Source organism: Erithacus rubecula (genome assembly GCF_903797595.1).
Source record: "Erithacus rubecula genome assembly, chromosome: 1".
NCBI lineage: Eukaryota > Metazoa > Chordata > Aves > Passeriformes > Muscicapidae > Erithacus > Erithacus rubecula.
Window position 1 is genome coordinate 80,935,894 of NC_136658.1, and position 24,668 is coordinate 80,960,561.

General features: G+C 36.6%; 1 protein-coding gene across 2 annotated transcripts in view; it reads right to left on the reverse strand.

The window, feature by feature from the left end:
• The window catches only part of GABRG3 (gamma-aminobutyric acid type A receptor subunit gamma3), a 285,119-nt gene that overhangs the window by 122,310 nt on the left and 138,141 nt on the right, over positions 1 to 24,668 (reverse strand). For both annotated transcript variants that reach the window (XM_079316769.1, XM_079316768.1), the window contains exons 4-5: positions 15,469 to 15,689; positions 13,113 to 13,195 (exon numbers count right to left, since the gene is read on the reverse strand). In XM_079316769.1, coding sequence (XP_079172895.1) covers positions 13,113 to 13,195; positions 15,469 to 15,689 — 304 coding nt within the window. The remainder of the gene's footprint in view (positions 1 to 13,112; positions 13,196 to 15,468; positions 15,690 to 24,668) is intronic.

Below are 24,668 nucleotides of genomic sequence, written 5' to 3' on the forward strand. Positions count from 1 at the left end.
CTTTTGAACATATTGCCAGTTCGTTTCAGTTTTTGGAAGAATTCCAAAATATTGATCAGCTGAAGTTTACCTTATTTGCATATAATATACCAGTGATTGCTGATGGCAACAACAATTGTACAATACAAAAATACTGACAAAAATGTTATCATTTCTAACAGGATAGATATTCAGCCATTCAAAAAAAACCCTGTAAATAGAAAGCAGGGACAATTTTCAACTCTTTCCCAACTCCTCCCTGCTTTCTGGGAGTTCCTTAAGAAAGCCAACATTGAATTGACTCTCCTAAAATGTTTTAAGGAAAAGATGGTTTTCACAAGTAGATATTTATATTTCTGAATGTGAATTAATTGCTCTATAAAGAAGAATGTATATTTTAATATAAAAATTGTTTTGAATGAGAAAAAAATGTTATTATAGAGTCAATCAGGTTGGAAGGAATTTCAGCATGTCTCTAGTTCAACCTCCTGATAAAATCAGAGTTAAAACTAATCCAGACCAGGTGTATCAGGGCTGTCTCCAGTTGCATCTCAAAAACCTGCAAGGACAAATATTTCACAGTGTCTCTAGAAGGCTTTCTCCAGTGCTTGACTGTCCTTGGTGATTTTTTGTTTCTCCTACCAAGTCAGAACCTCCCCCAGTGCAGGTAATGGTCATTGCCACATTAATTGACCACACACTTCAGTGCAGTACCTGCACACTAAGGAATACAAATGTGCACTGGCCATTAATGTGCTTTGCTTTGGCACATGCAGTTACATAAGGAATGAAATCCTTTGGTGGCCTGATGAATCACAGTGAACATGACTGTAGATATAGGTGAGTGTTATTCTGGAGTCACATTAACACTTCAGTTTTCCTGCTAAAACCCCACACAAGTAGTGACCAGTCCCATCTGGCTGATTTTGAAATCTGGTAGTACCACAGACCAGGATTTTTGACTGTCAGTTCTGCTAAGCCTTTAAATAAGAAATGCTGCTATATTTTGCACATAAATCAATAGAAACCAGCAATAAAAATCTCCTAGACATCTTTGAGATGTGCAGGTTGCTGGGAACTGCCTTTTATCTTCCTCTCTCCAGTTTCATGTTGGTTAGAAAATAAAAGCTTTAAATATTTCAAGTATGGACTTTGGAGAAATGTTGGAGACAACAAGAAAGAAAGGAAATACAATGTTATAAAGCACTTGGATATCTCAGTTTTCTTTTAATCATAAGAGACATTTATACAAGAGTTTGTGGTTGTCTTCCCTGACTGCCAGAGGCAAGCAGTGTTGTCTTACTGAAATACTGATTTTCAGACAACAGCTGTGAACAAATGCAGCATTCAGACCTCAAAGTTCCCTTGTGTTGAAAGTTGTCACTTGTAGAAAAACTTCTCCATGCTCATTTGGTCTAGCAGCTCCATTTGAAGGCAACCAATACAGGAATAAACTACCTGTAAGGTAGAAACATGCATTTCCTGCTGCTTTTTCTTCCTTTTAGCTTAGAAAGACCAACTTTCCAGAAGTAAAACATCAACAATAGTGAGCACCCCAAATGATTACAATTTTTTTCCTAAAGAAGTGGCATTTTTGCACTTTTCATAAAAATACATAGATACTACTGTCATTGCAAAATAGCTGCTATTCCTTTAAGTATACATTTTAAACCAGAATAAGCATATTTGATTGCACCTTCTGCAGTGAAAAAATCAGAGAGACAGAAAAAATTGCAAAACTGTAAAATAGCTACTTTGTGATCAGGCCACTTTAAAGCAAAATGAAAAAAACAAAACACAATATTGAGAATTTTTCCATTGTCTTTTTAAGGTGAGATTTGAAACTAGGCATCACATATTTAGGATTCAGGTGCTTCAGGTTGTGATTTGATGGACACATCTTTCTGTTGATGACCAAAACACCACAAAGTTAAAATATATGTTCCTCAAAAAGAAGAGTTTCTATTTTACAGGCAAATCCTCCTCTAGAAGGAAAAAAAAAAAAAAGAATTCCTTGAAATTTCTTTCTGAGCTCTGACATTCAGCTTTCTTCAGTTCAAATGCCAGGAGATATGCAGATTATACCACTGCAACCCTGAAGACAGTATTTTTAAAGCACAATTATAGGAAATGTACACTCAAATGTCAAATCAGTAAATGTAGATAAAGGGAGGACTAATAAGCATAGGAGCATTGGAGTACCTCAAGGCCATAACTAAATATTGATATATATTCCATTAAGAAAAGTTAAAGGCCAGACTGTTTGTCCATTTTAGAGGATTCACAGTAGGATTTGTTCTTTTCTTTCCTTCATCCTGTTTAATTCTACATGGCTTCAAGTATATTGCTTGCCAGCTTATTAGCTGAGCACATGCAAGTAATGAAAATATTAAAAAATATTAAATATATATTTTCACACCCCTTTTATTCTTCTAGTTGAGTATGTGTTGAAGGATGGATGTCTGTGAGAGAAAGAGAAGAACACATTCTTTTTTGTAGGTTTGTTCTTGTTATGCTGCTTATTTTCTTATCAAGGACAAAACTGGAGCAGAAGATGTTGAGATCAGGATGGATCTTTTTGTCTAGCATGTCCACCTAAAAAATTCATATTAGCCTTTCACACACATTATTTTATTCTGCTCTAGTCAAACAACATTTGCAATTATGAATTTAGATAGCTCTAATACATCCTGGGTCATGGTACAGAATACCTTGATCTAGGGACCAAGTCCATTCATTCATTGTTATGTTGCATAAGAGGCCCATGTGAAGCATGGAACAGCTCTGATGTGTTTTTCTTGTAAACTGTGCCACTAAGGGTGAAAATAGAAAGATATTGATGAAAGGCCTAAATACTGTGAACTGCAATTCATTCCCTTTCCTGATAATCAGGTTTGTTTTAATGAAAGTCTGAGTAAGGTGGCACAGCAGCTGATGGAGCTGGGAGAACTTCTGAGCTCCTAATTCTCCTACACCATCAGGAGATATAATAAAGTCAAACACCAGCTCTCCCTTCGTCTTTCCTGTGAAAGAAGCTCAGGTAGAAAGAGCTAGAAAGGAAACTCAGTGTCTTCTGCACAAGCTGTTGATTTGGCAAATCGCCTCAGAACAGCATGAACTTTTTCTTCAATTTACATGCCTCTCTATATTTACTTTCTCACAACTGATGGAAAGATTTTATGGAAATATCAGCTCTTCCTGAGTTTTAATAGATTAGTAGCAAAATTGCCAGAAGTCACATTATAAAAAAATTAGGGAAAAACAAATTACTTTTTAATATGCATGGCTAACCCAAACATTAAATCATAACATAATTTCCATTCCACAGAAATAATCTTTCTATTTAGATATACAAAATTGCAGGGTTTCTTAAAGTGCCAACTGAAAATCTACATCCTATGGGGGAACAAAAAAATACTTATTTAAAATTTTATTTAAATTTCATATCTTGATGTGTGTTCCTGCGTTCCCCCTTAAAACTTACCACTTGTTTGTCTGTCTGAGGGGTTGTGTGATAGGAAAAGACATAATCCCATCATATACTGTTTTGACAGAAAAATATGCTACCCAACTATGAAAAAGGATTAAAATGTTATTATCTGTCATATAGCGTGCCCTTTACACAAAGTTAATCCTTTTTAAGGAGGCAGACCTGCACTTCATAGCAAGGGATACAGGCAGGCAAACTTCTGCAATATTCCTCTTAGAGGAATAGATGAACTGGGCGTTTCCCTGATTGTCCTCTAGAACAACATTCAAAGCTGCATGACTGCCTCACTCTCCTTCCTTACCTCCATCAGCACTTAGAATATGCTTTTGTTTTTCCATTAATTTTTCAGTACCAGAAGTAAGAAAAGGATGGGGCTTTTTATTTCATGTTTCCAGGTTGCCTTGTTTTTCCCAGACGGTGATAAAAGTAAATTGACAAGACAAGGCTAATGAGTTGAGGACTTGATGTTTTCATCTTACATTTTGAGTAAACCTTTAATGGCATCTACTAACCCCATTTTAATCTGTCAAGCCTGGCAAAAGTAACAAGCACTGACTGGGCTCTAGCCAGGATGAGTTGAATTTGAGAGTCAGTATTCACTAGTTTTTGTTACACTTCTGTGGAGTACTGCAGGTGTTCTGCCTGACCTTGGCACTCTGGTCTCTTCATTCTCCTTTTCTCTTCTTCTCAATTACTTAGTGTTTGTTCTGGATCTGACACTGGTTTGTTACCTCTTGGTTCTCAAAATCCCAAAAGGTTTCTTTGTACTTTGAAGAAATTCTGCAGCAATTCTTCATTTCTTATAAGAAGACCAGGAAGTTCAAACATACAGGTTCTTGTGGTTTGGAGATGCATTACTGTAATTTTTAGTGTGTCCACTGAGGTAATTCTGGAAGACGATAACACAATAAATTTCTTCTTTTATTTTTTTTTTCCAAACCACTTTTTAAAACAACTAAAGCAATTAAAAAACTGCATTCTCTTTGTTTCTTTAAAAATAGGAAATGTAGATTAAAATATCTTGAACCTTCTGCATTTGATCAAATTTGTCTCCTAACTTTGAAAATGTGCAAATTAGAGTAGAATAAAGGAAATGTTGCAACTTTTATGTTGCTTAACAGAGGCTATATTACATGGACTTGTAATTTCATATTTTATGTAATATTTTGTGAGGTACATTTCAGTTACATTAAGGGAGGCTACAAGGAATAAAAGCAGGTGATTATACCAGCATTTGCAGAAATCTAACACTCCAAAGAAAGGAATACCAAATAAGCTGTGTTGTAACATCTGCACACACACAACGAAGCATCAATTGTGGAAGATGTCTTTGGAAATTTCTTCAATAATTAAGATAATTTTGAAAGATCAAAAGAAGGATGAGCTATGCATAAAACTTTGAAGAGTTTGGGCACTGTTGGCTCTGATTGTTGTCTGTGAGGGAAAATACCCCACCCTTCTACTTGTCTGCTGTTACTAGATTGCCAGTCATTCTAATTGAGGGAGGTACCTTCTTTTTCTCCCTAACATACCTTTAGAGGCCCTTCTTGTTATTCTTTGCATCCCTTGTCAAGTTCAGCTCCAGATATGCCTTGGCCTTTCTGAGCCCACTCCCACAGAAGCAGACTGCATCCCTGTGCTATTCCCAGGACATCTGTCTCTGTTTCCATTAGCTGCACGTTGTCTTCTGGCCCATTAGTTTGACCAGCAAGTCTCAACTCAGCTATGCCAGTCTCTCATCTTCCTTGCCTGATTTCTTGCACCTGGGGATCAAGAATTCTTGCAAAGCACCCTTAGGCATCTGTCAGATCTGTCCCTGAGGGCTTTATCCCAGGGATTTTAACTGGTTTTACCAGTCTTAGTCTCTAAATCTTATCCACAAGATTTTGACCTAGTCAAGGCCATTCTTCAGAGGCAGCTCTTAACATTCTATCCATTTCTTGATGTGGCTGGGAACCCCTGGCATCTCCTTCCTGTCCCATCCCTGCTGGACAACCTGTAGCAAAAGACTGTCTCCTCCTGGTGCTCTCTAAATATCACATATATAAATATAAGCTCTGTATGTCAGATTTTACAAATGTAGGGCAGCCAGGACTTCACAGCTTATGGACCAGCCCCTTCCTAATGATCAGATTAATTTGAAAACCTAAATAAGCAACTAACAATAATAGAAACATTAAGTACACAATAGGTGTTATATTACATTTCAGGGTTAAAACTATGTTCTTTCTGCCAGTGGTGCATTTGTCACACTGTGAAATGTTTGGTATAAAGAAAGATAAAAAGAACAGGCTCCCATTGGCACATGATGAGATGGTTAAAGGGATTTGAGCTTCAAATACACACTGAATATCTTGAGATCTGTGATGAAATCATGGGAACTAACAATGATTGTCACACAGCAGAGACTCCAGGGCTTGTTGCTAACACATTCAGCTTTCATATATGCAATCAGCCACCTCTTGCTTCAGTATTTTCTCTCATTTTCTACTGACACCATAAGCATAACTTAACTACATATATTCTTGCCAAAAATAACTGGCTCTCAGGCAGGTTTTTTCTTTTCTAAAATTGTTTAGAGGCTGACTTTTTTTTTTTTAATTTTACTAATAGGAAATTTAGAAAAATAAGACTGGTTGCTTTGAAAGGCTAGACAAGGTGAAAGGCATCTGGGATTTTTAAGATTTCCAGTCTCCTTGTATTAACTCCTTGTATAAGTAAGAGCTGGGGGATCCTATCCCTGAAATACAATCCCCTATATCAGACTTCAGATCCAAGAATAACAGACCTTTTTTTTGCTCTGAAGCAGGTTGCCTAGAGAGTTTGTTTCATAACATGGGCATCCCATCTTCCTTAGACAATTGTACAGGGCAAATAGAGACACCAAGGATCCTTGGAAGACCACTGCAAGGTTCCTGGAATAGCCTACCATTAATCCAGTGAGTCTCTGAAAGACTCTGCTGGCCCCAAGATATCATGAGTTAAGCATTTTAGGCTTCACTAATTAGCACTTACTGTAATTTGACTCCAGGGCCTCATTTTCAGTGGAAGTAATGGCAGCTGCTCCCTCTCCAGAGGAGCCTTCAATCTTGTGGAGAAAAATTTCACTATAAAAGGAGAGAGACATCTGGTCTGCTACCAGTACAAAACCTTAGCTCTTTGTGAGGAAATGGAGCAAGGGATATTACATGAATTAACCACAACCCTCAGTTCTGCTGATCACCAAGGAGGCAATGGTCAACCCCTGACCCTGAGGAAGTTTCACTGGGCTTTTTTACCAGAGAAATATAATTTATGCACTAGTAGTTATCAGATGCAATATCATACTGATTAATATTACACTTTCATTATATGTTGCATAGATCTGGAGCCAGCATTGAATCATATAGCCGTAAATATTTAAAAAGGTGCCACTAATATACCTTGAACAATGAGACACAATGCTAATAGAAGCAGTAGTGCCAAAGTAATACTTACAATATCCACTAATTTGGCACAAATCTACCATAAATTTGATGTAGAAAGCATAATTTTACACTGAGTGTACTTACATCATGGATGAATTTGAACAGTTTCATAAAAAGATACTATATTTGAGGAATTCAATAAAATAAAAGTTAGCAGAACTTGCAATAAAAATTAACTTGCAATAATTAATATGATTCTTGGCTTGGGTATAAAATAGAGTCATAAAAATCTAAAGACACTTAATGAAGTGTCTCTTACATATTGAGATATTTATTGAGTCTCACACAGAAAAGTAGTAGTGAATTAGTTACTAGTGAGTAGTAAAGGAATGGGATAAAGATTTGACTCCCTGGGAAACAGTACAATACTCCCTAGGAATCTAATTTATGTTAGTTAAAAAAAGAGACACCCTCAGGGAATTTTAAGGAAACCTAAGGAGAGTTAAAACTGAGCAATGCAGCAGCAGAATGCATTCAGAAAAGCTACTGGAATAACTAAACAAAATTTCATCATAATACTATCACCTACTTTAAATTCAGTGCATTCTGGTGTCATTGTAGGTATCTCAGGAAAAATGCTTAGAAACATTAATACTCACAGGTTAACAAAGGCAAAGAAGATCCCTACAGAGTCACGCACACCTCATAAATCTTTGGGATCAGTAAGTTTTTTTTGAAGATTGTCTTGCACACTAGCCAAGCTATTTGAAAAAAATGTGTAATTAAAAGAGTTTAAAAGAGGGGAAATTAAATAGGAAGATATGGAAATGTCTGTGGAAGACAAGAATTAGCAAATGAATAGGAGGAGGGATGTGCCACAGGTAGGCTTCACATATTATGTTCAATAATTGGCATATGGGAAAAAAGTCATATGCTAAGAACAGAGCTCGGGAGGAAGCTTCAAAGGACAAATTTTCCATAAATGTATTTCTTTTTTCATCTTTATAAGACCTCTATATTGACCATTCTCTGAAAAAGATAGTCTTCTGAAGAGAATGATGGATGCATACATAGAATATTTCTACCTTCCTAAAAGAGAAAAAAACTACAATAGCTAAAATATGCTCATCAAAAGAACTGGTTCAAGAATTCCACTGATGCCCCATGATCTGGCTCAGCCCATTACAGAGAGCACAGATGGAAATTCAGATCTGGATTAAAGCTCTTTCTGAACATTACAATGCCTTCCTAGCATCTTGAATGAAACTCTTCTTCAGATATGAACATTAAGCTTGCTCCTTCTGGCCTGTTCTTCATCTTCTGCCCTCAGACTGTATTAATGGCTCTGCTGATGACAAAGGAGATGAAACAAAGCACGGCTCATTCCACAAAACCAGCATTTATTTTTCTAGGCTAGGAGAAGCATATTAAAATGGGTGATGACAGCTAGTTGTGTTAGAAATTAATGATACGAGGCTCAAAGTACTGATTGCATATCCATAAGAGGTTTCATGTTCAAAGGGAGAACATTTGATTGAACTGAGTTTATATTTAGAAAAATGGGATCTGTTCCTTTCAAGCACTGTGTTAGATTTAGATTAATTTCTTTTAAAAGCATTAAAAACATTTCCTTCCTTTTTTTTTTTTTTCCTGGCAATATTTGGCATGCTTTTGTACGTCACTTTAAAAAACCCCAAAACAACTCTAACTTTTAAAAGGCAAAAAATATTTGGTTTAAGTCCTCAATGAACAAACTGTACCATCAATAGTTGGAAATCTTGCTTTCTCAAGTAACTGAATTCTTTGTGAACTTTTGTGCATGCATTTTGGTGTTTGCAGCAAAAAAGGCATTCTGGGCATGCCCACCTTTTCCTGTCTTGCAGCAATCCTCCAATAATGGGCAGCTCAGGACACTAGACCTTCTCACTAGGGAGAAGATCAGTAATTGCCTACAAAATGTGCCATAACTCCTGCTAAGTCAAAGGTGCTTCCAACAATGAACAACTGTATCTGCAGTTTGATCAAAACCGCAGCAAGAAAAATAAACAGTGAAAACCCATTAATCAATCTGGTCACTTTTTTCTTTTTCCTGGCATCTTGCATTACAGCTCAGTATTTCTGCATTTGGCAATGCCCCAGGCATGGCCTTACAGATTGTTTCAGACCTCAGGTGTGTAACTAACACAGATTCCCACCATAAACCTCCTTGGACAATTTAAAAAGTTAGTTGACCAGATGCTCAAAACAAGGTGTAATAGGTTTGTCAGCTTCATTTTGGCATGGCTTTCATGTGCTGCCACCTGAAGGAATGTCAAGTTAATCTTGAGCACATGTATGGGGAAAGGAGGTGAAGGTTTTTGCTGGTCTGAAAAAAACCAAAGACCTCAAAAAATTAACTCTTACACAGCTTTGGGTGAAAACATTCTCACATTATTTTGCAGCATGCATAGTCCTCCCAAATTAAGAAAATCTAGAACATTCAACAGTCTCACCAGTAACTGAGAAAGGAAACCTGAAACTGTGTAAGCTAGCTAGAAAACAGTCACATGAAAACTCTAATGTTGAAGAGTTCTGTCAAGTAGCTTAGCCACACAGCCCCTTTTTCCTGCTCTTTAATCTGTAATGCTCTTATCCTTAAAAAAAAAAAAAAAAAGTGGCCATTACTACAGAGTGATCTTGTTATGCTTGATAGCTCCCAACACATTGTTGTCCTAGTGCTTTGCTCAAACATATTTGAGTTGTTATAATATTTGAGCACCCACAGTTTCCTATAGAAAAAGCTTCACAATTAATGTGCTTAACTTTTCATTCCAAGTCTGCCTTTTGTTACTTGTGTCTTATTTATTAGCTCTTGTGCTGACATCGTCCTTCAGACAGCACACCTCCTCTTCCTTCCTGAAGTTTATGTGAATCCTAATACCTCAATAAACTAAATTTTATGGCAGCATCCTGAGAGTATTTCCAAAATTCTTGAATCAATGCTGAATAGAGATAACCAAGATATTTTAATGTGCTGTTTGAGTGCCAAAAGCAGCACAGCAGCCTCCCTTGGCTCAGGAGGATAAATTAATCCAAATGAAGAATGACAGTGACAGAATATTTTTATGTAGCTGCATATAGTACTTTAAAGCCATATGAAAAAAGAGTGATCATACAGAGCAAAATCTATCCAAGATTGCTCCACTGCAATCAAGACACAGCATTGATTCTTTCTCCACATTTACAGGGAAATGCACATTCCTACCATGCCTTGTTGTAGCTTGTTGGTGAGAAATCCTGCTTGGCACATGTGGTTGATTAAACCAATCTGGTTTATGGAACAGACACAAGCTGTCACATGGCACAGCAGCACTGCATTATGTTACTGGATCAGCCTTTCACATGAGCCCTGAGTGCACAGAACTGTACATAATTTCATGTAAGTGCTGGCTGCACTCCTACATAGGAGCAGCAGCTACAGACTCACACTGACCACAGGGCCAGATGAGTCATCTCATCATGTCACCTCACACACAAAACCTGCTCAGGTTAAAGAGCTTCAGAGTATTTCAATACTGTAAAGTCCTATAAAAGAAGCTAGAGAGCTCCAGAAACTTGTTCATGAACAAGATTCCCCAGGGGAAGGGGCAGATATGTTTTGGTGATTACTGTCAGCACACTGAGATGGGTCCTTTTTATAAGCTGTTGTTTGCTCCTTATCATCCTGGCAACCAGATGAAGTAGAGCTCAGTATTCCCACTGAGGGAACACCAACTGTCCCCACAGTAACAGCAGGGTTAAGGTGCAAATTAAGTGGCACTGGAGGAAATATTCTAGGCAAAATTTAAGATGAGTTTAATATTTCTGAAATATCAAAGGAAATTTATATAAAAAGTGAGAAATTTCAAATATTAAACTTCATCTGTGTGTGGAGGTGTGGGGGAATATTTCCTGAAACTTGTGCTTCTTTGTGCCTGCCTACAGTGGAAACTACAAAGATTTGTCTGTGTGCTGAGGAACAAACAGAAGGGATGAAGGCGGAAGCAGAGCTAAGCTGTGAATTCTACAATGCTTTTTATTTTATTCAAAGACATACATCTTGAAATCCCTAATCAGCTTTTCCCTTTAGAAACTTGTCATAGAAAGGAGTAATAAATCATTCAGGCATTCACTCATTCACTTCATGAGCCCCACTGAGTGCCATCTAGCTAGAGCCTGCTATGAATGTACACAAGACTGAAAATACAAGTGAATTATGTAACAGACTAATCATAAAGGAGATGCCCTGAAGGATGGTAATAGCAGCACTAAAACTCTTCAAGGTAAAAAATTTTAATTCAGTATGAATCTAAGGAAATAAACCTTTGTTGTCAACGTGACCAAAAAGGCTGACAAAACTATGGAATATTATTTTAACATTCCTCTGCAGGATCCTCCATCTGGCAAGAAACTACAAAGAACACACACAGAAACTGCAACACATCCACATTCTGCTTTATCCTGTGTAATCTCCATCTCCATAGACAGTAGTACATTTGAAGGCAATACATGTACCTTCCAAAGTCAGAAGTGTTCTGAGCCAATAGACTCAAAATTAGGAGGAGCATTTGCAATATAAAATGTATTTGGAACTTTGCATGGAGCAGAGTCTGCTGAAGTACTGACTGATATCCTCTCTTTTAATAAAAACCATAGAGCATAACTTACTTGCATTCAGCTACTGTCTAGCTGTTAGGGAATGCAAGGTTTGAAGTGACTTCCTTTTTATTAGACTATCCTGTTTATAAACTATCCCTATCCTTATATAAATTATCCTGTTTATCACTTTCTTTGGATATAGCTATCACAGGACCACTCAAATTTATGTGGTTTAATTATTATCTTTGGACTTCAAAAAATTTTAATAGGTTTCCTTAAATCTCTGGAATTTGATTTTTAAGATCACAAACCTTTCCCAGTACTTCAACAAAACAACAGCAGATTGTCACAAAAGCAGTTTTAAGTAGTAACTAAAGATAGCTGAAGTGCATAGAGTTCAGTGACAAGTGTTCATGAGCAGGAAAGCTCCTTCAGGAGCTATCTCCCTCTTGTTCTGTTGAACATGCATGTATTACACACACCCAAATTAAACACACAGCTGTATAATTCTGCACAGATTCACTTACACATATAAAAAATAAAATATGGGAACCTAGTGACAGAATTTGGGAGGAAAGGGAGATATTCATATGACAGATTTAAAAAAACCAACAAATTCCCGTATGAGAAGATAAATACACCCTGGGTCAAAAATTCAAATCTGTTTTGTGATTGTGGATCACTGTTTGTATAATATTTATAAACAGAAATACATACCATCACAATAGCACATTTATTATGAAAATATTCAATAGTGTTATTCTTCTATCACTTTAAAAGGGATTAGGGAGATAATCCTGCTTCAAAAGAGATAAACAAAATTATAAATTTTCCTTTCACTTTCTGAAGAACACATATCCTGAGTCTTATAGATTGTCAAGATTAAAAGCTTTAGTGGAGATCCTTTTAAAAATGTTTTTAAAACCTTTGCACTGTATGTTTTGCATTATAAAACTCTGCAGATATTCTCATGAGCAGACAGTTCCCCAGGTTTTTCCAATGAATCAGCATGAAGATAATTTCTCAGAGTAATACTGGACCTCAGCATTTTGTTTTCCATGCATTTCTCCATATATTTGTTTTGTGTGTTAGGAAGTTTTAAAATATGCCAGCAACACAACATACAACACAACATTGGGACAGGCTGAGCAATAAAAGGAAAATGAGATTTACAGTAGCTGCACCATTTATTTTTACAGAGAGGGATTACCAGGCTACGTGCTATAAACTCAGATGTTCAGAGATTGTTGGGCATGTCTCCATGCTGTGCACCTCTGCCAGAAAACTGTAGTTTCAATTCTCATTTGCAATGTCATGTGATTGTATAAATTAATATTGCACAGACTGGTATGAGTATCTGCTGAGTTTGTGACTATAGTATCAGCTAAAAAGGCTAGTTCTAACAAAAATAACAGAGTAAATCTGCAGAAGACTTAATTTCATAAGTCCATTGATCAGCAGGGCAAGAGAGGATAACAAAAATTCCCTAAACATTTCAGCAAACCTAAACTTCTTATACCAGTTATGGAACAACTGACCAACCTGACAGAAATCAGAATTAAATTCATGCCCCTGCATACAAGTCCTATAGAAGAGTAAGGCATCAAAGCAGCACTTACAGCTGGAGAATATCAGAGGACATGAGTGTTCATCCATGGGGAAGTTGTGCAGCTGCAGCTGGCACTCAGCATTGATGGTGAGCCTGTGAAGAAACCAAGGGTCTGTTACTATGTGCCAGCACAGGGAGCAGCCAGAGAAAAGGCAGGGTAACCTTAAGCATCATACAGGAATGCTTTGATATCCATAAGTAAGGCCTGAAAGGAAGGAACCATATTTGTAGATTGTTTGTTGGTTATTTAAGCCTGATACAAAACAATGATAATTGTCTTTAGATAATTTCAGGCACATCATCAAGACTTTCTGGATCCCAGCAAATCTGTGCATATGTGTTTCTCTAGACAATTCATCATTGAGGGTACTGGCATGAAAACAACTATTCTTTACAAAAATAACAGGAACTATGGCTCATGTGGTATGTAATTCCACAAAATTAGAACTTCAGAGGGAAACTTATAAAAATATACTCCATGTATACTTATAGTGTGAACCTAAATTCTTTCAGTTTCTTCAGGCTATCTTGCCAAAACTTAATAAATGTGTATATTCCATTCTATATTGTACAGATGCAATAAAGAGATCAGTAGGAACATCTTCATCCCTGTTTGAAAGATGGTTTTACATGACATCCCTAACACAAAGTATACTATGAACACAGCCAATTTTAAAATTACTAATAAAAATCAATAATCTTCCATCTAACAGCTTACAAAGTGAATGTATTTACTCAAGGAAATTGAATTAAGTGCTAGTTTATTGTAGAGTCTTTTAAAAAAAGTACTACATAATTTCATGACAAAATTCATGCATGTGGGCTATGTGGGTTTTTCCTTTTGGAGATTAAATAAAAGATTAAAAACACTCTGGTGGAAGGTTTCTGTCTCAGATAGAGGATGGCACAGAGAAAACCTCTTTACTGGAAAAGGCTGTGAGGAATTTAATAGCCTTATTGCACTGATGCTAGAAGAGGACTTGCCATGTTGCAGCAGGAGGGAATTCACACCCTAAAAAGGGCAGGGAAGAAGATGGAGAGGATGGAGCATGAATGAACCCTGTACACTTTCTCCTGTACACATAACACCCATCAACACCTGACAGCACCAGGGTATACATTAGCTACCTCTTCCATGTCATACCAATTCTGACACTTAGGCCAGATAAATTTGGGTTGAATGATCCCAACAATGATCATTCTAACAGCTTTTCCTGTGTAAAAAGGGGGCTGACCTGAGTTATCAAAAAGGACTCAAAACATCTTTCACAAACTAGAAATGCTCATTTCAATGGGTCAAGTATTAAGTGACTTATTTACTTAAAGCTGATTTCGACAATTTTTTAAATTCATTCAAAAACAGTTTCTTTAGGGAGAGGTATGTAAGACTAACTACTATTGGGTAGATACTTGGCCTGAAATACCAAAACAGAACTTAATAGAAAAAAACCCAACAAAGCACCTAATCAAAATCTCCTCAGAAAAAACCCAATAACCCAATCAAGAGAATATTGGAGCTGACACCTTAATCCCCAAACCCTTTAGCTAAAGGCAACTGAAATATGCAAGAGCTCTTCACAGTAGAGCAAGCCTGTGAAGGAAAGAGCACTAAAAATATCAACAGCTTTTCCAGATGTTTATTTCCTTTCCTACTTTTTGCCAAAGACTTGGTGTCAGAGCATGATCAGCTCTCTCAGGTGCACCGAGAGGGCTGAGCACAATCACAGAAAAAAATGTGGCGTGAAAGGCACGTCTCTGAAACAGTTCCCCTTGTGGAACATGGCTTATGGCAAAACTCCCTTCTGAAAAACTCATCTCTTCCACAAGTAAACACATATTTTGATTTCCACAGGCTTTTTAAAATGCAAATATATACAGCATTTCTAATACTATATAGTTGATTTTATCACAAAGATTAGAAAACTGTAAAAGCCTTTCCTCCAGGAATTCACCCTTGTGATGAGATGTGACAGACTATCTTTCAGCATGACTTATTTGAAGAATCAAGTATTGGCATTAGCATGAATCAAAAAATACTTTATCCAGCCCTGCATCTAACTCCGATCAAAAGGGCTTTTGACAGGTTTTATGGGACTCCATGTTCCTGATTTTATTACAAGCACTAAAAAGCCCAGCTTGCACGATTCAGACAGACTTATTTCCTATTTCTCAAGGTTTCCCTCTTAGAAAGACTCTGTTTTTTAAACTTGGCAGACTTATGCCTGAATAATTAAATATTTGTAAAGCACAGCCATGTACGCATCAGGAAGAAAACAGCAGAGGAGAGAAATTTTTTTTAAATTGCTGAGAATTAGTATTACTGCCACCAGAGAAGCTTCCAGCCCTGCACCTTGCCAAGTGCTCACCTGAGGGTGTAGAGGATCTTGCCATCATTCCATATGCGCAGGAGCTGGTTGGGGGTGGTGATCCAGTGAGCCTCTGCTGTCTTGGAGTTCCGAAATATTGTGTCTGGGATCCAGATCAAGCCAACCATGTTGCTGTTCAGAGTCAGTATTTTCATGGTGCTGTTGAAGCGAAGACGGCTGTCTGTCCACGTCTGGGCAAAAAATATATCAATTTGATATTCCTGCAAGGAAAGCATGACACATTGATTGAAATCAGTTGCACATTTCTCGCTATTTAGTGTTTGATCAGGTGTGTTCTGTGTAGATCAACAGCATATGTTCTGGCCAATGGATATATGTTTTCTTTTTCTGTTGCCTTAGGAAATTTTTTTTCCATTTTTTCGCCCTTTTATTTTTATGTCTAGCTGCTAAATGAAACGTGCCAAACATCTCACTTCCATTGGTCCTGTGCCATAATAATTTCAGCATTAGCACATTCTTTCTCATTGTCTCTGAAAAGTCACAGCTAGAAGGTATAATTTACAGAGGCTTCTTCGTCATAGGACCAATAAAAGATATGAAAGATAAACAGGACCAACACACATAAGTTAGAGAATGGTGAATTCCCCTGATTACAGCAATGCTTTTTAGGGAAGAGGTTGTGTAAATTCAATAAATTAATCTTTCTGTTTGCTACCAATTGTTCAGCCACTCTTTCTCAAGCCACACTTCAACAGAATGAAAAGGCAGGTTTGTACTCCCTTACAGACACCTCATGTACCTCTGATGCTGAGAGCTGAATATGCTAACACCTTAATTTTTATGATATTTGTCCTTCTGTTTACTCTGGGTTTTACTACTCCATTTCTGTAAGTAAGCCATCATTGTACATATAAATGCAGAAACTAAAGTACACATGGACAGACAAAATTATATAGGTGAACATATAAACACACTGGTTTGTACATATAAAACCCCATGGAAGAAACTGTATTTTAATTTTGTATTTGAATTGTAAATTCAAGTCACTAGAGGCTGGAAAAGGTCATGCTTTATTTGCTTGTGTTCCTCTTCCTCTTTTCATAGACTGAAAAATGAAAAATAGACTGCTCTATTTTTGAACCTCAGGGAAATAGCCATCTGGGTCTGTCATGCATTACCTCCAAAACCACAGGGCTGGCTGTGACAAGAATGATGTTTGCTGATGTGGCACAAAGTGTTTGCCCTACAACAGAGGCTAATACAGGGTTTGGGAATAACCCAAAGGAAAACATCTCTTTAGGACCCCTGGTAGGTGCACTCCTTGTATATCTGAACAAAGGGTAGGATACGGCTATGAGTAAAGTCTGGTGTGTCTTTGACAACTCTGAATTTGCTTCTTTTTAATTTCTTTCTGTCTATTGTTTCAATACAGTAGCACTGAGTGTTTTTTTTTTCTTTATAGAGCTTGCAGTCTGAATTGAGGACAGTGCTTTTGCTAAGAGCCACCTGTTTCTCCTGTGCTATTACATTTTTGGCAGGCCATTCCTTCAAAGCTGATGTTATAACACCAGGAAACCTAATTCACTGGCACTGTAATCCAAGTCCAAAACACATTCTGGGTCTCACATCTCTGGATGGTAAATGATCAAAAGATGCATAAATGGTGCTAGCACGTATCCAAACACCAGGTAGTAGATCACCTCAGGAATTAAAGCTTAGCCACCAAAGGCATTAAGGACCATTTTCCTTCATAGCTTATCTCACTATTTTTTCACATTGTATTATTAGCTTTATTTTTGCAGGGAAAATGACAGACTTGAATCTGAAGACACTTTTTTTGAAGGATGTAATGTAATGCACACAGTGTACCTTCGTTATTCAGAAAGAACACCCTTAATGCACCAGGTTTTAGATGCCAGAGCACTGATCTTTCTTTAAGTCAATTGCATTTTAGCCTTTGAAGGTCTAGTGACAAGTGCTTGGCACATTCACCTTCTCCAGAGAGGAATATGCCAGACATGTCTATGGGTTTCTCCAAATGCTGAGTGAGTAGAGTTGCTTTTCCTAGCCCACATGTGAGCATCTGTATTTATAGAACCAAAGATGGTTTGTATACAGCTGGCTAATGACAGTGCTGTCTTTTCACAGGACAAGTTTTTGCATGATATTCATATTTGAGCTTATTTTATATGAATGCTTCATTTTGACTAAATTTAGGAGTAACCATAATTCTTTTCTAGTATATCATGCATATTTAATGATTTTTAAGATTTCAGATATTCAGGATTTCTACCCTGCCAAAAGAAAAGAAAGCCCCTAAGCTCCTTAATACATTACCCTGAGAAGGTGCTGCAGCTGAATCTGAGCAAAGTGGGCCCCAGGAGCAGTATAAATGTAATGTTGTGGTTTCTATTCCAGTAAGCTACTCTGGCTAAGTGGATTACATTAGCCTAGAAACAGGGTCATGCTAACACCACTGCCCAACTCCTGTTGTGCATCTTTATTATTTATTACTGCAACTAGAATGTGCCACCAATGATCATTATTCAAAATACCTGTACAATGAGCCACTCCATTTGCCTTAATAAAAAAATTTCAAGTCAAATTAAATGGTTCCCAGATCTTCTGAGTTAATCAGTTCTGAAAAAAACCCTGCATTTTTCTTTTGGCAAACTGAGATTATTAAAAAAAAAACAAACAACTTTTCAAAAGAAAAGTCATTAAAGTTGGTTGAAGTTAGTTGCATTGACTTTTTAAACACTTTAACCCTATTTTTTAAAATTTAAAGTATTTACAGTACTCAATCAAAATGTACATACTACAAACCCAAAATTTTCCCAGTAAAAATACACACACATTTCCATTTTATATCTGAATTGAGATTCTCAGCATTAATCCCTTTTAGAAGTGAATGTTATATCAGTAGATCCCTTACATTAATCTATGGAATTTCTTCAGTCTTTAACCAAGCAAATAATGGGGTATGATATTTATATAGTCACTCTACCATGAAGGAACAGAAGACACATTTGAAACTGGCTCTTAGTTCTCCACTTCTAATGATTCTAAGACTATGCATATTTCAGAAAATTACCTCTGTCTTCACTGACAACAGATACTCCATTCCCAGAGAAGCCAACAGCTCCCATACCCTCTTGCACAGAGCTGGTACAGTGATCTACAGCACACAGCATCCATCAAGAAACTGCCAGAAGAAAGGTTTCTATGCTGGTTTTACAGACAGATCAATATCAAATGACATAAGGAAGTAAAACTCTTCATTTTCCAGCTGATACCTGCCATTTAAAGAGTTCAGGAAGGATGTCAGTGATGTGATGCCTCACATGAAACAACATCCCAGCACTCCAACAATAATCTTTATGTTCTCTTCTATCACTGCACCAGAAATTTTGTTTCCAATTCTTCATTTTCCTTTTTATTTTTTGGGGGTTTTTGTTGTTTTTTTTTTAAAATTTGTTTTTGTTTTTGCCAGCAACCATTGACTACTACAATGAACACAGGAAGACATGAAAACCAGCAAAATTTAAACAAGATTTCTTCCCAGCAGCAAAAAAGGTAAAACACATTCTACATGAAATACTGAGGTTGTGCACAGTAAAGTGTTCTGTCTCTAAATTTTGTTGTCTTAATGACATCTGGTTTGCCATGCTATCTAAACAGACCCAAGATTCTCCCTCTTTTACCACATATTCACACAGTGCCTGGATGCATTAACCACAGCTGCACTCCAGAGCAGCCAAACTGAAAAAGGCATTCTCCTTGAGAAGGGACAATCCTAACAGGAGAAAGAGGTCTACATGTTAACAGCAAGAGAAATTCTAGGGGGATCTTATTTCCTTTAGTACATAAATATACTTCTGAGATAATATTAAATTTTAATGATGAGAAATTAATTATAAGTCTAAATGATTGACAGAAGTATAATTTATTATCAGTTTTAATAGATTTAATTTTGTTTGTTTTTAAAAGTAAATTCATGAACCATGCTACATGTTAAATTCTCTTAAAAACTTCACTAGAGTGAAAACTCTTTGAGGATTATACAATCTGTTCAAATCTGATTGCATAAGGACATGTTTTATTAGAAAGTAAATAATTTTAGGAAATTTAAGCATTTTAAATTTAGGAAATATAAGTATGTTTCCTAGCTGAAGACTTGTGATATATACAAATACTCAGCTGAATCTGTAACTACTTTATAACAACTGTTTTATAACAACTTTAGACCTTTTAGAAAATACAAGATTAGTAATATTTTTGGAAAAAGTAATTTTTCCCAGTGAAACTAAATCAGTTTATTTTTATTTTGTTTGATTGTGTGAAAATATAAGGCCTCACTTCAGGGAGCTACAGTGCATCTTTGTGTGAAATGTCCTTTTTTCTTTATAACTCCCCAATGTTGAAAAGCTATTTATGACCAAAGAATTTCTCATCAGTACTTTTTTGCAAATTAACCTTAAATGAATTCATTATCTTATACATTTCATCAGGTAAAGAGACAGATTGTTCTACTTGCAAGACATGTTTTCAAGAAACACTCAGTATAATCTGAAAATTATAAGAGATGTTGTGTCACTGAAAACCTCTGTATTGCCTCCTATAAGGTTGCATTTGAGAACGGGATTGTAAATTGACACCTGACAATGCTCACATAGGTTCCAAAAGTAACTACTAAAACTAAAAAAAAACAATTTTGGTCCTTTTTACCTGCACAGTATGCAACTTCATGTAGAACATTTCTTCCCATTCAAATTTTATAAGATCTCCTTTAAATCTGAAACACTGACTGAGAGGAATGACTGAATGTGATGAGGAAAATTAGATGCTATTTTTCTGTTATATAGTTATATTGAGAACAAGAAAATAAAGACAATTTTACCTTCTTAATTTTCACTGATTTGTGGACAGGAGCTATTACCCAGATTTAGCAACAGTATTACTTGCAAATAGCTACACATAGTCAAAGTTCCAAGTACTTAATTTTAGCTTTTTTTATTTCACCTTTTTAAATATTCCTAATGTGGTTTCATTAGTGCTTTGAAAATAATCAAGAGTCAGCACTGAACTATTTTCCCTTCAACTGTGTAGGAATGATTAATGATTGGGAACACCTTGAAAATGCCATTGTCTAAATCATCTGTAGTCACAGAGAAAAATACATTCTTTTTAACCAAGTCTTCAATTGTTTTCTCAGTCAAAAGAATAGCTAAGCTGTTGTTGGTAATGTATGGAGCTTTTCTCCTATCAAAATGTCTCATTTTAATTCTGAGAAATATGATTTCATAGGCTGTCATAGTCAGGTGAAAGATGTGAATAACTAAGGATAATAGTTAGGTATTCCTTTGTTGCTTTTGCTGCAACTTTCTCATTTCATGCATTTTCAAAATTCTTCACAACAACAGCAGCAATGTCAAGAGTCGTGCCCTTAGAAAAATGCAAGAATTTCTTGCATGATACTTTCCAGGTTTTTACTATTGTCTACTAAACAATTTTTGGGGTTTTTTTTTCCATTTTAGAATTTATATCTTGATTGGTGAAAGAGTGAGACTGCAAATGATTAAAGCTGTTACTGGTATTTGTGTGAGGCTGGTACTCAATCAATTGAAAATAGCTACGCAATTAGAGTCCAGTTTAGATTACAATAATTCTGTGCCCTCTCACATCACTTGTGAAACCTACCAGCACACCACAACACACCACAAACACTGTCTGCAGAAGCTTGGAACTATCTAATAAACTGTCTAAGGGATAAAATCTCCTTTAGTTACCAAAAGGCTGGGCTTCACTAATGTGGAAAAACCCATTTGTAAGTCTAAAACTGTTCTGGAAATAAGTGTTAAACTTTGCTTTTATATTTCAGTCCAAACCATTCAGTAAGAAGTATGCTTAAAAAATGAATAATGGTCGAACCTGTTACATGCAAACTGTCAAAGAAATGTTAAGCATTATGGTTTAAAAGGGAATATGGGAGGGGGCTGTTCAGGAAAACAGGGAAGAAATGGGAAGAGATCTCTGAAGACTGAGAGTCTCCCCTTATTGCACTCAGACCACAGGTGAACACACCAGGAATGTTCTTTCAACATGCCCTGTCATGCTGGGATTAGAAGTACGAAGAGAAGGGTTTGAGATGTTGTGTTTTAGCAGGAAATATCCCAAATATTAAAGCAATACTCGTGACGTCTGTGTATTTAGTCTGCAATTTGACGCACTTGAGAACATCAAAAGTGAGTAATCTCTTCAGAGTTTGAAGGTCATTTCCAATAAAAGCTTGTTTTTTCCAGCCCAGCTGACCTCTAAAAGAAAAGTTCAATCAACAACGGAACTGTCAAAATTATCCTGCAAAGGGCTGCCTGATTGATTCAGCTGCCTATTTAGTTGTGTGACAAATGAATGAAAAAGGAAATGCTCCCTGAAATATGGGATGAGTCGCTCTTCCTGAACCAGTGCATTCACATGTCTGATATTCCTGAACCAGTAAATTCACATCTCTGATATTCCTGAACCAGTGCATTCACATGTCTGATATCAAAACACTGAGAGTAATTCTCTTGAGCACAGCCCACCTTCAGCTTCCCTGATTTATTGTATCTTACCCTGGGCTACAATGAGAATTGTCCTCTTTCCATCTTATGAACAGACTTTTGATAATATGAAGAAATACCTTGACCATAACTGGTTTTGGTATTGATGGAAATAAGTAGTTCTACAGCAACTGCCAATGATGTGTGCTGATTGTTCATCAGAGCATGATGTATAGATTATGAAAAGTCAAGAACTACAGTGATCTCAGGAGACCTCTAGAAGGCTTAAAATGTTAAGCTTTAATGTAAACCTTAATACTAATGCTTGACAGCTTCTGCTTGGGTTTGCACCCTGTGTGCAACCTGCATTCCAATTTCAAAAACTGGTAAAAAACTCTCAGATATTATGTGGAACGGAACTGAAGGTAATGGAACGACTTACCAATGGAAACCTACACTCTCATTTTGTGGAAATAGTGCAGAAATAATTAAATTAAATCTGCTGGAGAAAACAGTAAAATAGTGTATTTCATATGCAGTGTAAATTCAAGACTAGCACAAGCCTTTTGTGAGGAAAATAATTCTCCCACAAGTCCTGAAAGTTTGCCTTGCTTTCAGCAGAGCTTGGGATGAGTGGAACAGCACCTGCAGTGGAACTGCCTGTAATTCTTCCTGAAGTGTCTCTGCCAGGCTGGATCTTCATGTTTCATAGGCTGGCCAGGAGCTAAACAGGGGTGTATTTACCTCACACTACATACAACATTGAGTTTGTTGTCTAAGAGATAGCATGATAGGGATCACCTTCCCATTCAAGCAAAGTTTGCTTTATTTCCGCTCTCTGTGCTCCTGCTCCCTTTTCAAATCCTATTGAGAGTGGAGGCAACACATTCCCACTTCTGGATTTTTTTCTCTTCTTAATCTGAATTCATCTTTCTCATCAGAGTTAAGGCTATACCTTCAAAAGAGTCAAAAGAAACAGATGAAAGATTAGGTTTACAGGGGCAGCAAAATACATAAGTTTGAGAACTTTCCAAACTGTTTTATGTATAGGAAGACTTTCAATGACTTGCCTTTTGTGAGAATTTGCTTTGGCATTCTCATACTGTTACAAGCATCATGGTTCCATGGAAAAAATACAGTAAAAGAAACAAACTCAAAATTGAGATTGGCACCACAGATGTAAGGGATATCCAAGTTAGCAAAGTCAAAATATTTCATCTCCATAGCTGAATGCTTTGATTCAAAAAAAAAAAAAAGAAAAAAAAAAAAGAAAGCTCTTCTCATCACTAACTCAATAGGTATCTTGGAGTAAGGAGGCTGCCTGATTCAAAAGGTTATTTCATTGATTTCCTGTGGGAAAGGCAGCTAACTTCACACTAGAAACAAAGCGTGTTATTATCACGTAGCATTTCCTTACTCTGAGAAAACATTTGTCTGTCTCACTCTGCCTATTTTGGCTCTTAGGAGGCTAGCTCTATTCCTACTGTATTCCAGATAAATTCTTTCATTCAGTTACAGAAAGAGCTGGAGGTTTTTGTCTTGGCCCATTCCCCGACATCTCTTCATGACTTCTCTTCCCTCCACTTGATGGATTATGTCTTCTACTTCAATCAATCATTTCATAGTCAGAAACACAGCATGAAATTAGAAAGAATTTCAGAAAATCAGCTGTAGCTCTGTTCTCTTCCCTGTTGGTGGAAGACTTTTTAAATTTCGCTGCTTCCCATTTCTTTTTGGAGTCTTCTGTTGGCTTCTGTTGCTCTTAAAGCCTTCCCAAAGACATCCTGATTGCTATGCTCACCCACAATTACATTTTCACAGCCTTTTCTCTTGCTGTGTCAGGGTTCATGTCCTGTTACAGACTGTGCCTGATGAGAAGCTTTGCCTTCAATGAGACATACCTGTGTATGCTTTAAATTGAGCTGCTTTAGGAAAGAAAGGTGTCCAAAGACTGCGAAGAAGCACAGGGGATGCACAAGGCAGTGAACAGACTTTTCATCACTGTTATCTGGTGAGCATAGTGACTCAAAATGCTAATCAGAGTAGTCATTGCTAAGATTGCTGCTGGAAGGAACAATGTTTTTGGGGTTGACAGAGAAAGTGTTCACTCTAACCTGTAATTTAAGGCTTTACTAAGACAGAAGTCAGGATGGAGAGAGACAGAGAGAAAGAAAGAAAGAGAGAGAGAGAGAGAGAGAGACTCTCCAAATGCATAATTTAAGAAATCAAGGTTGTTAACTTAAAAATTTAGTAACATAAAAACACAAGGACAAGCTTAACTCCTGTGGAAATAGTAAAGAAATAAAAATTAATAATCCCTGATCAGAAGAAACAAAGAACGAGAAAATTAAAAGTCTGAATAAATGTTAATGACTGTATTTAATAAAATAAAGTACATTATCAAGGTCTCCTAAGAATACTTGATGTCTGAAAAATTTATAAAATTATAAAGATACATAATAGTATTTACATATTACAACAGATGTACTGACTTTATAAACATAGTTCTTGAGGCATTACCTTATTCAAAACAGAAGCTAAACTGTACTTTTCATGAAATATAAATGCATTCTGAAAGATTGCACACAAAAATTCTTTATGCTCATAGTCTCTGTATTAAACAGGTTTTTTAATGATGGAAAGAGGTCCTTTTAACTAAAGAAGTGCAAGACTGTTTTGAAACATATTTTATGCCAT